The 12,976-nt window shown below is 36.5% G+C and overlaps 1 protein-coding gene across 1 annotated transcript; it reads left to right on the plus strand.

Annotated features, from left to right (window-relative positions):
* The first annotated feature begins 3,365 nt into the window (after nucleotides 1-3,365).
* Nucleotides 3,366-11,291, plus strand: LOC132175930 (Transducin/WD40 repeat-like superfamily protein). Its single transcript, XM_059588026.2, has 14 exons — nucleotides 3,366-3,638; nucleotides 4,276-4,359; nucleotides 4,461-4,588; nucleotides 5,542-5,614; nucleotides 5,725-5,808; nucleotides 5,887-5,973; nucleotides 6,341-6,411; nucleotides 6,639-6,690; nucleotides 6,799-6,856; nucleotides 7,191-7,291; nucleotides 7,401-7,555; nucleotides 8,076-8,184; nucleotides 10,823-10,879; nucleotides 10,955-11,291. The coding sequence occupies exons 1-14, from the start codon at nucleotides 3,540-3,542 to the stop codon at nucleotides 11,108-11,110; spliced, it is 1,314 nt and encodes a 437-aa protein (XP_059444009.1). The 5' UTR covers nucleotides 3,366-3,539; the 3' UTR covers nucleotides 11,111-11,291.
* Nucleotides 11,292-12,976: the final 1,685 nt, after the last annotated feature.

Here is a 12,976-nt window from a genome sequence, read left to right on the forward strand (position 1 = left end):
TTGAAATAATTATTCCATTCCAACCTCTTCTATTCACAGTAATACATATTCTTTTTTTTAATGGAATACCCATTCCACAAACCAAACAGGGCGTGTAATTCTAATCCTACACATAAAACCCTAATCATGCACCTATCAAGATCTACTGTCGTCTCTCTCTCTCTCTCTCGCTGTGCAGAAGGTGAAGAATGAAGATGGTAAGGCATGAGGATACTTGGTTTCCTTTTTTTTTTTTTTTTATGGTTTTTATTTTTTTTATGGAGTTGCTCTTCTCTATCTAGCGCGAGGATCCGTTTTCATATGGAGGTAAAATGAAAGTGAAATGGGGACGCATAAAGGAGAGAGGAGAGATACGTCCATTTTTTATGATTATATAAACCTTTGGGTAGCTACATTAGGGAAAATATAAGGAAATTGATGTGTGTGATTTATTTATTTTAAAAAAATTTTCTCATAAGGGAATGGGCTTTTGGGCATCTGTTATAGGGGGAGTACTTGGCTAAACCATTTGTTCTTTGCGCATGACAGCTTTTTTTTTGTAAAGCAAACATTTTTTAGTGGTTATGCATCTAGGCCATTCTTGAAACTTATGAGAAAGCTTCGGGGCAAAGAATAGCTAGGAAACTTCGATTTTCTTCAACAAGAATACCAAAGAAGAGGCGAAAGAGCTTATTCTTTCAAATGCGGGAGTAGGGTCAACTCGGAGATATGAGAAGTATCTAGGACTACCTGCTCTCATTGGTAAGTCTAAGGTGAGTGCTTTTACTAGCATCAAAGGGAGAATATGAGACAAAATTAATGGATGGAAGGAGAGTTTTTATCTCAAGCTAGGAAATAAGTACTTTTGAAGGTTGTAGTTCAAGCGATCCCAACGTACACCATGAGTATTTTCCTCCTCCCAAAAACACTTTGTAAGGACATCAACTCCATGATGTCTAAATTTTGGTGGGAGCATAAGGAAAATAAAGAAAAAATGATGTGGATGAGTTGGGAGAAATTGGGGAGGGGGAAGGAACGGGGTGCATTGGGCTTCCGAGACCTAAAATGTTTTAATTTGGCATTGTTGGCCAAGCATGGGTGGCGCTTGCTTTAAAACCCTGACTCCTTGGCGGCAAAGATCTTCAAAGAAAAATACATCCGAAACAATAATTCCCTCCCGTCCGAATTAGGAAGGAGACCATCGTATGCCTGGAGAAATATATGGGCAGTAAAAAAAGTACTAAAAGATGACTTGGTGTGGAGGGTAGGTGACGGCAGAGAGATCAAAATATGGTAGGATAGATGGATTCCTTCACCCACAACATATTCCGTTCAGTCACAAGTTAGTATCCTTGATGCTGAGGCTCGGCTAAGCTCACTCATAGATGGTGGAACAAACATCTAGTTCACGCAATTTTCAACAAGGAGGAGGCGGACCTCGTATGTAGTCTAGCCCTTTGCCCATGACAACAATGTGATCGGCTAGTATGGGCAGGTTCCACGAACGGCGAGTTCTCAGTGAAAGGTGCGTACCATTTAGCACAAGTAACAAATGAGTGGTCTAAGGGTAGTATTCTCCCTACCAAAGATAATCTTTACAAAAGGGTGGTTATTCCAGATGCTCTCTGCCCGATTTGTGGTATGGAGGCTGAGATAGTTGGGCATGCATTATGGAGCTGTACCTGCTCCACCAGAGATGTATGGCTAGAAAGTCCCCCACAAATCCAAAAATGCTCGAGTGATGTAGATAACTTCATGAATATTTTTATCAAGCTGCATGGCAGGTTCGAAGAGGAGGATATGCAGTTGATTAGTATCATTGCGAGGCAGATTTGGCTTGGATGAAACAAGTTTGTCTTTGACGAAACCTTCACTTCCCCATCGATAGTAGTGAGATAGGCCAAAGATCAACTAGAAGCTTTCTATGTAGCAGACCAGGAAAGGAGGGAACAACTAGTCAAGCCAAGGGCCCCAATGGAAACTATTTGGAAGCGACCTAGAAGGGGATTTATAAAATAAATTGGGACGCTGCTCTTGATTGTAAGCAGGAGAGGACATGCATTGGTATTTTAGCCCGAGACCACGATGGGAGAGTGATTGCGGCGATGTGCAGTTCGAAACCGTACCTACTTGATGCTGTCTCAGCAGAAGCTTTCGTGGATTGGAGTATGGCGGGTTTCTGCTCAACACTGGGTGCATAAAACATGGTGGTTGAAGGAGACTCCATCGAAATAGTTCATGCTTTATGAAAGGAGACAATATGCTGCAGGAGATATGGTCACTTAGTGGATGATGCAAAACGGCTTCTTAATTTGATTGGTCAATGAGAGGTGTGACATGTCAAGAGGACAGGAAACAAGGCTGCCTAGCTATAGGTTAGCAAAGTTGGCTCTTACTGTGAGAAATGAGGAATACTGGAGGCTTGAATGCCCACCTTGTATCCGTAAGGCTATAATCGCTGATTCTGGCAACTTTTGAGTTTATAAGATTAGAGTTACAATTCCAAAAAAAAAAAAAAAAAAAAAAAAAAAATAATCTTTTGTATTTTTGTTAAATATAGGGAGCCAAACTACTTTTTTCTTCCTTATTTAAATAAACTTTACAATAACTTTTTATTTTTTTTATCATTTATTTATACTATTTAAATATTCTTTAAATTAAATGATAGGGGAAAGAGAGAGAAAATAGAAACTATTTTTGGGAAAAGTCCACGTACTCCCCTCAAACTACCACTCAATTGACAATGTCCCCCAAACTTTCAATTGCATGTGACAATGTCCTCTCCCAAACTACCAAAAATTATTAATATTCCCCCAATGATAAAATTACCCTTAGTAAAATAAGAACAAAAATACTAAAACTTCTAGAAAAAAAATCTAAAACTAACGAAAAAAAAAAAAAAATCCAAGCGGTGACCAAATTTAAAAATAAAAAAAAATTGATTTTTTTTTTTAAATTTTTTTTATAAAAATTGAAAATTTTAGTTTTATAATTTTTTTAAATAAAAATTTCCGTTTAAAAAAATAAAAAATTTTCGTAATTGTTTTTTTTTTAATAAAAATTTCCGATTTAAAAAAAAATTAAAATTTTCATTTTTTAAAAAATCAACTTGTTTTTTTTTTGAAATTTATAGGAGTGTTTTTGTCTTATTGAAAAATCTATATAGGCATTTTTGTCTTATTACTTGTTTTGAGAGACATCGGCAATATTTTGATAGTTTAAAAGGGTATTATCACAGTTGAAGGTAAATAAAGTCTTTTTATATTAATATAATATTAAGGAAACCAAAAGTAATACCTTTTTTTTTTTTTTTTTTTTTTTTTTTTTTTCTAATATCCAAAAGTAATACCTTAATTTGCTTCCTTTGGTGTTCCTTGGTTTAGGGAACACCAAGGAAGTATGTTTAGGTGAATTTTTAAAATAGGCTAACGAGTTTATGAAGCAAAACGACGGTTTTCTGAATGCAAAACGACAATCCAAAATGAAAAAATAGCAATGGGATTGCCGGATTGAGAGGGCTTTAGCCTTTAGGTGAAGAGGTTCTAGGGTTTTTGTTGTAAATGGAGAACAGCGTGGAGCAGACTCTGCAAGATGGGAAACTGTACAGGCATCTCAATTCTCTTATCGTTGCTCATCTTCGTGACAACAATCTTAATCAGGTAAGCACTTCTGTAAATGTATTTATACATTGTTTGGTTTCTCAGAAAGTGTGGGAATGTGTAAGAAAGTACGTTATCAACCCTATTTTGAATGTTTTGGTTCCTGAAGAATCAACAGTTGGGCAAATACAGAACATAGTTTGTTTGGTTGCAGGAAAATATGAGAAAAGAAAAAAAAAAAAAGAAAAAGTAAATTTGGACTTTTGTAATTATAATAGGCTTGCTACTTATCAAAAAAAAAAAAAAAATTATAATAGGCTTGCTTGATTGAAAAGAAAATTGAATCAGCTGGGCTTGTACAAGTGTTTAGCTCAGTGAACTTGAATTTTCTATGTTCTCTATTTCTTTTGATTTTGGTTTCTGGGAGTATCAAGGAAAGGGTCGAAGTAGAAACTGTAGTTGCTAAGGAATGATAAACTACTCACTTCAATTAAGGAAAATAGTGGAGTTTTAGAATATTATTGGTTTTTAAATGGTGGGAAATCGACAAAATGCGTCTTTTTGTTTTCTGCAACTTTTTCTTGGTGACCAAACAGTATAAGGGCTTGAATGATTTTTCTGTTTTCTTATGTTTGGTAAACAAATAGTTTTGAATGTTGTTATGGTTTTAACTTTTGTGGTTCCTTTTCTTTTCTAGGCTGCAAGTGCAGTTGCTTCAGCAACCATGACACCGTTGAATGTTGAAGCCCCACCTAATAAGCTTCTGGAGCTGTTTGCTAAGGTTCTTATTTGCTTTCTGAGTCTTGTGTTTAATTTTTAGTTGATTGTTGGAAAAACAATGCGAAGAAGGCTTTTTTCCTTTTGGCTCTGAGGTGATAACAGGGTCTTGCAGTGGAGAAAGATGAGATGTTAAGAGGGGTTACATCATCTGCATTGTTTGATTTGGGTAGTTCATTACCTGCATCATATGGCTCAATCCCTGCTCCTCGCGCTGCTGCTGTTGATTTCAGGCAATCACTTTGTTCTGAATGACTTTCTTTGTCAGTCTGATTAATTTCTATTATTATGCACTGTTGTTTTCCACAGTGAATAACATGGATTTTATAATGTCATCTGGCAGTGGGCGTTTTACCACTTTACCTCAAAGGGGTTAAAATAAAAAATAAAAAATGAATATCTTAATTTAAATTATTGTTTAGAAGTTCGAATCTTTGTGCCGGTTTAAAATAGCCTTCCCCCTTCTCTTGTGAGAGGATTTCCAGACTTGGATTCCATCTCCTATGCTGAAAACCAAGTGTAGTTGCACTTGTCGCTCTTTTGGAAACCAGGGCATTAAAGATTATTTGAGGGATGGAGAGGTGTTCTGAGAAATAGCAAAAGTTTTGCCTTTGGAATTTTGTGGTCATGAAAGTCTATCCGTTTGAAAAATGTTTAAAATTTCCCATGAATGGTTCCTCAACATTTTTTTTATGGCTTTTAATTATGTTGACTAACAATAAGTGATGCTTACTCTTTCTGTCCACTTAACCCATCATTTCTGTCTTGCTTGGCAAGTTTTGAACATGAGACCTATCCCAACCTCACCTCACTTGTTCCCACTTGATTTAAAGCCCAAGGGCTGTATAAACTATTATTAGGTTTTAATTTATGTTCCTTGCTTATCCAATAATGCATCCCATATGATTTGGGCCAGTGCTTTGCTTAATATGCTTAAATGTAACTGCATGGATTTAGGGGACATGGGGCATTAATGTTTTAGAGTATAAGTAGATATTATGTGATTGATTTTCAAGGAAACTTTAAAAGAAACTTCTGATTTTCCCTGTTCTAAAGTAAATAGTTGCGGCGGCATGGAGTGACATACAACAACAGTTGCCCCTAAATTAACATATGTGCAATATTTTGTTGAATTTATCCTTGTTAAAGAAAACTAACCTGATGATGCATGTCTTTATCAAACCAGTGCTGTGCAGGATACAAAAGGGTCATCAAAAAGTTTTCCAAAGCATGAGACACGGCATCTTTCAGAGCACAAGGTATACATTAGATTAACGTACAATGCTCTGCTTTCATTTAGTGTTCTGAGTACGCTATAAATCAATTGCTTCTGAGCATCTCATTCAGACTGATGGGCTAAATTTTCTAGAATGTTGCCAGATGTGCAAGATTTAGCCCTGATGGGAGGTTTGTTGCCACTGGAAGTGCAGATACATCAATAAAGCTCTTTGAGGTATTGATTCTTTAGTCATTTGATCGGCTCTTTCTTTTCCTTGAGCTTTTACTCACAATTTGCCATTTTACCTTACAGGTTGCAAAAATTAAGCAAATGCTGCTGCCAGATGCAAGAGATGGTCATGTGCGACCTGTCATACGGACGTTTTATGACCATATACAAGTAAATCAATCTTGGTTACCTAGCTGTTGCATAGTACCAATGGCTGTGTGAAATGGTTCAAAAAGTATTTTGTTTGTCGTTTATTGGTACTTTTTAATAAGATTACCCATCACAAAAACATCATACATCCGGAATTTTTCAAATTCTTATCTGTGCATAATTTCTGAAAGATGTGAATTAGGCTTAGTTGAGATTGGCACAGTAATGTTTGGATCAAGTTTGTTCTAATAAATTTTGATAAACTTAAATGAATTTTAGCCATTTTACCCTTTTCTTTTCTTTTCTTTTCTTTTTTGTTGGAAGATGATCAGAGGATGTCTCTGTCTCTGCCCATATATTGTCTAATGCTTTTCTAATACAATTGCAGCCAATAAATGACTTGGATTTCCATCCTCAAAATACTGTTCTGATATCTGGGGCCAAAGATCACACTATAAAGTATGGAATTCTTTTGTTTAATCATCAAATATTCTCTCTTAACACCATATGATTTTACTTTACTCTTGATTCATTGATACTGCTTTCACAATTTTATCTATAATACATTTCCTTTCTCCTTTTAGATCTGTTGATAAGCTCCTTAAACACTTCAATCTTTGTTTCTCTAAAAGCAGTAGTTGACTTGGAATTTGTTATGCATCACTCACTCACTGTTACTTTTCCAGGTTCTTTGATTTCTCCAAAATGACTGCAAAGAGAGCATTCAGAGTTATACAGGTCTTGCTTGTAATTTTATGGAAGCATTATTCTTGAACTTGGCAGCGGAATTTATAATATGATTATAGATTAATATTCTTTTCATAATTTTTATGTGTAACATTGCAGGATACACACAATGTGCGTTCTGTATCTTTTCATCCTTCTGGAGATTTTCTTTTAGCAGGTAATAATGGTCTTTACATTCATCCCTAAATATATAGGTGGTAAGTACATCTATTTTGGACCTATGTAACATTTATGGCATGTGTTAGTTGGTGCTTTATTGAAATGTTAAGAAAAAGCATGTGCAGTTGAGCTGATTAACGATGAACTTAGTGGTAGACTACACAAAAATTTCTGATGCTGTCACAAAATTTTAATGAATTTCTGTATAGATTAGCTTCATGTACACAGAAAGTAGTACAAATTCTTTGTAGGATATATGTGAATGGAATTTAGTGCTATTACTGGAATTCTGATCATGTGTCACCTTAATTTGTCGGGGGAAAAAATCACAGGAACTGATCATTCAATCCCACACTTGTACGATGTCAATACCTTTCAGTGCTATCTATCTGCAAATGTGCCAGAAATTGGTGCTAATGGAGCCATAAATCAGGCATGGTCTATTCCCATTCTTTTTCACACTTGGAAGGATCATATTTCCACATTTCACAGATAAAGTCAAGGTCATTAAAGCAATCAATTCCATCTCTTTGGTCATGCAGGTCAGGTATTCATCTACAGGTGGCATGTATGTTACAGCATCTAAAGATGGTGCTGTTCGGCTATGGGATGGGGTAACTGCCAATTGTGTGCGCTCCATAGTTGGTGCACATGGAGTGGCTGAGGCAACTAGTGCAAATTTTACAAAGGATCAAAGGTATAGGTCATGGAATGGTTCTTAGTTGTGAATATGTGTTGAAAGTGAGGTGATTCTCGGATGAGAAATTATATTAGCGCAAGCAAGCTGTTCCATGAATTGTGAATGACACAACTAATGATATGATCTGAATGCGTTCTTTTCTGGAATATGCGGCCTTGAAGGCGCTGGAACTGGAATGAGGAAGAGATTTGGGGTAAAGAGTGCTGTCAATAAGACAAGGCAGTGATACTAATGATGACTTTGAATTTGGCTCTTGTACTTTCTTAGTCTTGTGACCTTATTTTTTGTGATTGTCTGCATTGAATAATAACCTCATAGTTATGGGATGCCTCTTACAGTTTGTGGCAGAAGGATCAAAACTAAAGAATCTAATGAATGAACTAATAGGGTTTTCAATCCATTCTATTAATGGATGGACATTACTGCCTTTGTACTGACTTGTTAAATACATTAAGATTGGATTTTTACAAATGTTGTGTACTAGCTTTGTAATATGACTTAAATGTTACCTTTCTAGGTTTGTTCTCTCTTGTGGGAAGGATTCGACTGTGAAGCTTTGGGAAGTTGGCACCGGAAGATTGGTCAAACAGTATCTTGGAGCTACACATACACAGTTGCGGTGCCAGGTATGCACATAAGGCATTATTTGAAGGGGGTTTGTGGTTTGAGCATCTTTGGCACTGACGTGTGTCTACATTCTTTTATAATTGAATATAGGGAAATTATGTTACGACCCCTTCATACTTTTGCGTTTTTTGACATTAAGACTCCGGTTTCCAATTTAATGAAATCAAGACTATTGCTTCAAGCATTTATAAGTTGAGACATCCGTTAGTGTTTTTCGTCGATAAGTAGCAGATACAATATGAAAATATAGCTATACCCTTACATTAAAAAATTCAAAAAAAGTAAAATGAAAAAGAGAAAAAAAACTGTCTGGGGATTGGTATTGTCACCTAGCCACGACTATCCATGGTTGGGTGCTGCCACCTAGCCCAAAGCCTTTTTTTTTTTTTTTTTTTTTTAAATATATATATATGAGGGGCATGATTTTATTTTCATACCTAAAAATTTCACCTGGTGAGTTGGTCTAAGGTTTGTTCTTCAATCTCTAAGCGAGGGCTGGGTATTAGGAATTTGTTGGTGTTTAATCGCGCTCTCTTAGGCAAATGGTTGTGGCGATATGGGCGTGAAAGAGAGGCTTAGTGGAGAGTTGTGGTGGATTCGAAATGTGGAAGTTTATGGGGAGGTTGGTGCTTTCTTGTTCCTGTTGGAGCCTTTGGGGTGGGGTTGTGGAAGAATATCAGGAAAGGGTGGGATAATTTTTTCAGCTTTACTAGATTTGAGGTGGGGGATGGCATCAAATTCAGCTTTTGGCTTGATTAGCTGTGTGGGGAAGCGGCTCTAAAGGTAGCTTTTCCAGTTTTATTTGGTCTCTCTTGCACTAAGGACGCCTCTATAGCAAATAATTAGATAATTTGGAGCTTCTGGGTGGTTCCAACCAATGGAATGCGAGCTTTGCTAGAGTGGTGCAGGATTAGGAGGTGGATGTCTTTGCTTCTTTTTACCAGGTGCTGCATTCAGTTAGAATGAGAAGAGCATGTGAAAATCAGCTGCTATGGGCTTCTTTCAAAAAAGGTTTGTTCTAGGTCAAATCCTATTTTTGCTCGTTGGTTTCCCCTATAGAGAGTCGCTATCCCTGGAAGAGTGCTTGGTGGACACAGGCTCCTTCGAGGGCGGCAGTCTTTGTATGGTCGGCGGCTCTAGGCAAGATTCTCACCTTGGATAATCTTAGGAGGCGGCACATCATTGTGATGGACAGATGTTGCATGTGCAAGAGGAATGGAGAGTCGGTGGGTCATCTTCTTCTCCATTGTGATGTGGCTTCCGCCATTTGGAGTGCTTGTTTTAGTCATTTTGGTGGTCCTATGGTAGGCCTAGGAGTCCTGGGTTATGCCTAGAAATGTTATTAATCAGCTTAATTGTTGGTGGTCCTATGGCAGGCCTAAGAGTGCTGTAGTATGGAAAATGGTGCCTACGTGCCTCTTCTGGTGTGTATGGAAGGAAATGAATGATAGGTGCTTTGAGGACAGAGAGAGAACATTGGGGGAAATTTAATCTTTGTTCTATGATACTTTGTATTTATGGATGGCGGCGTATGTGTCTCCTTTGTTGATTAGTTTTAGTGATTTCTTTGTTTGTTTTGCCCCTACTAGTTAGGTGGTTTCTTTTGTATACTTTCGGTGTATTTAGGGGCACCTTACGCTTTTAATGAGATTGGTTTATTACTTATAAAAAAAAATATTTATTTTCATGCTGTTTCTGTTAAAAATTTGATGAAAAACACTAATGGAGGTCTCGATTTACAAATGACTAAAGCATGAGTCTCAATTTCATTAAATTGAAAATTGGGTCTCAATGTCAAAAAGTGCAAAACCACGAGGGGGTTATGACATAATTTCCTTTGAATTTACTGATATTTGTGTATGAGGTCTCTATGGAACCCTGGGGAAAAGACACTCTTTGTAGCTAGCTTCTGTTTCCTATGCATGTTGGATAACACCTACATGGCTATCTGGCAAGTTTCCTCTGTTATAATTGCTACCACAAAACCTCTGCCCTTTAATCCCAAAAAGAAGTGTAAAAACGGGAAGGGTATCTCAAGTAAGGAGTTTTCTACGGAGAGGGTCCCATAGCTTCCAAAATCTATGAATGAACATATATGAGAAAATGGTTTAGAAATTTGACACATATTCCTGTGTCCTGATAGTATTTTTTTAGCCCCATTGCAGTTTGTTGTTTACAATCTACTTATAACTTAGAAGCGAGGATTTGGGTAGTAATGTGGTGTATAGACTCAGGCGGGACATGAATTTCCATGTGTAGAACTAGAATTATGTTGCTTTTGAGGCTACGAATTCCTGTCCTATTATAGGTTATTGTAAGTGAAACGGATAATTTATAACTTTGGTTGTATTTATGAGTAAAAAGGACAATTCACGGATTCAATTGAACTTACATATGCTCTATACAGTTAGTATCTGCTTACTCAATCGATGAGCCAAACCGACAGCATTGTCGCTGTTTACGGTAGTAAAAATGCTTTGAATAGTTGATGCCTTTTTTTCTTTTGGCCTTCCTCTTGCATATACGTTCCTATATGGATGATGGATTTCCCTTTCTAAGGAAAGTTCCTATATGAGTACTATGATCTTTATGGACCATGTAATCATACTATCAAATGTTTGAATCTTTTGTTTGTAGGCTGTTTTCAATGACACTGAAGAATTCGTACTATCCATAGATGAACCAAGCAATGAGGTTTGTGCAACTTCCTGTGGTTTTAGTTCAATAATCTGGACTTCAAACTAATGATTATGGGTTGGTTGGCTGCAGATTGTAATTTGGGATGCTCTGACAGCAGAAAAAGTAGCAAGGTGGCCTTCAAATCATATCGGTGCGCCCCGCTGGGTTGAACACTCACCGGTAGAGGCCGCCTTCGTTTCCTCTGGGACTGATAGGTCTATCCGGTTCTGGAAGGAAATACTCTAGTCTCTAGGTACTTGGAAGATGGGGTTGGCGGTGATCTTAATCCAAGGATATGATATTATGTATATTAAGAGATTGCTGAAAATGCTTCCTAGAAGAAATTTTCTGCCTGTAGAACAACTGAAATGATGAAAATGGTTGGACCTGCGGGTCTATTTATACAAAATTGTAGACATTGTCCTTCTGTTGTATTGTCTTTGAAATCCTTCACTATGTACATCAATTTAATAAAGTTTTATTTTATGTTCATCAAATATTTTTTGAAGGCTCTGAAGCTGATATAAGGTGGCCATTTATTTCCTCTCTCTCTATCCCTCTCTTATATACATTTCCTTTTTGAATGTTTAGCTTTTGATGTGATAGAACTTCTCATCTGACGAACTTCTGAAAGACATTCCCTTGAAAGTTTGACAAACTGGAAAAAGCAAGCAAACTGAGACCAAGGCCTTGTTTGTTAAAAAAACACCAACATTCCCAAATACTATTTATTTCATTCCCCAAAAAAATCAACATCAAAACATTCTCACTTTTATATCACATTATTTACTTTTTACTACTATTCAAATAAAAAATCACTACAAAACAAAACTTTTTCATTTTTCAATATTACTTTTTTACTTTTCTATACTAATTATTACACTTATTTTTTTCCTTATCAAACAGGAACAGTGCGGTGTTGTTTGCCAAACACACTCTAAAACTGAAGCTTTTAAAGCACCATCTCAAAAGTAAACAACTAGGGCAAAACAGTTCTGGTACGAAAGAAAAGAAATTTAAAAGAAAAATCAAAGAGTTCAGAGTTGTAATAGTTGTGCTGTGTTGTATCTCTCCTTTTCAACTTTTGAAGGCCCATTGAGGAAAAACCCCTAGGCTTAAATCATCAACCATGCAGGCCCGATAGCTCGAACACCGCTTTGCTAAGGAACCGAGAAAGGTGTCCCACAAATCCAATAATAAATTTATAAGAGTTGGATGGGGGAGGACCAATGGCATATCTCGGTGCCATTACCCCGCTAACGCCGATTCTCACTAAAGTGCACTAACCTTATCTTTAGAGCTTTTCATTGCAATTTACATCATCATCGGTATGTATATAGATAATCGTTTCAGCAGTGGGAATTGAAAGGTAATTTTTTATTTTTTATTTTTTTTCAGAAAGATAGGGGAGCCAACTAGAATTATTATTCTATCTGGACGTGATTATAGTAGCACCTGTCCGCTATGAACTAATGACAGGAAGGGCCTAGATAGTGGAACCGCAAACACTCTTTCAAGCATAGATAAAAGTAATCAACACTGCAATTAATATTTCTAGGATGGGATGCTCCAAGGAACTATAATTTTAAACATGCCGATCTCTTAAATACTCAAAACTACTATCAACTTCAAATCAAGCTCCTTATTATATTGATCCAATATAAACAATGTTAGGAAGCCTAATCTAACAGGAATGCTGAAGTCTGACTAGAAAGCTGAGAAGAATAGATTGCGCGCACTTTGATACCAGAAGGTGAATTGAGATTATAAGTAGCTCAAATCTGGTCAAGCTACATCTTATCAACCTATAGCCAACTCGAACATAAGTCGTCTTCAGGTTGAACCTAAGATCACAATTTGAAACTAAAATTTAGAATCACAGTTAATTACAAGCTAATTAATTTTGACGAAGGATTAGGTATCATGATTCTTCAAGTAGCTTTGCTAGAGCTGGATATATAGGAAAAATAGTCCAATCCCAAAACAAAAAAAGAAAAAAAGAAAAGAAAAAGAATAATGGGATAAGCTTTCCTTCAATGAAATTAAATATTCTTAATTAGTACACTGTCGTGTTAATGTTATAGTCATCGTCGCCATCACCTAATGATAAAG

Source organism: Corylus avellana, chromosome 3 (assembly GCF_965113065.1).
Source record: "Corylus avellana chromosome 3, dhCorAvel1.hap1.2, whole genome shotgun sequence".
Lineage (NCBI taxonomy): Eukaryota > Viridiplantae > Streptophyta > Magnoliopsida > Fagales > Betulaceae > Corylus > Corylus avellana.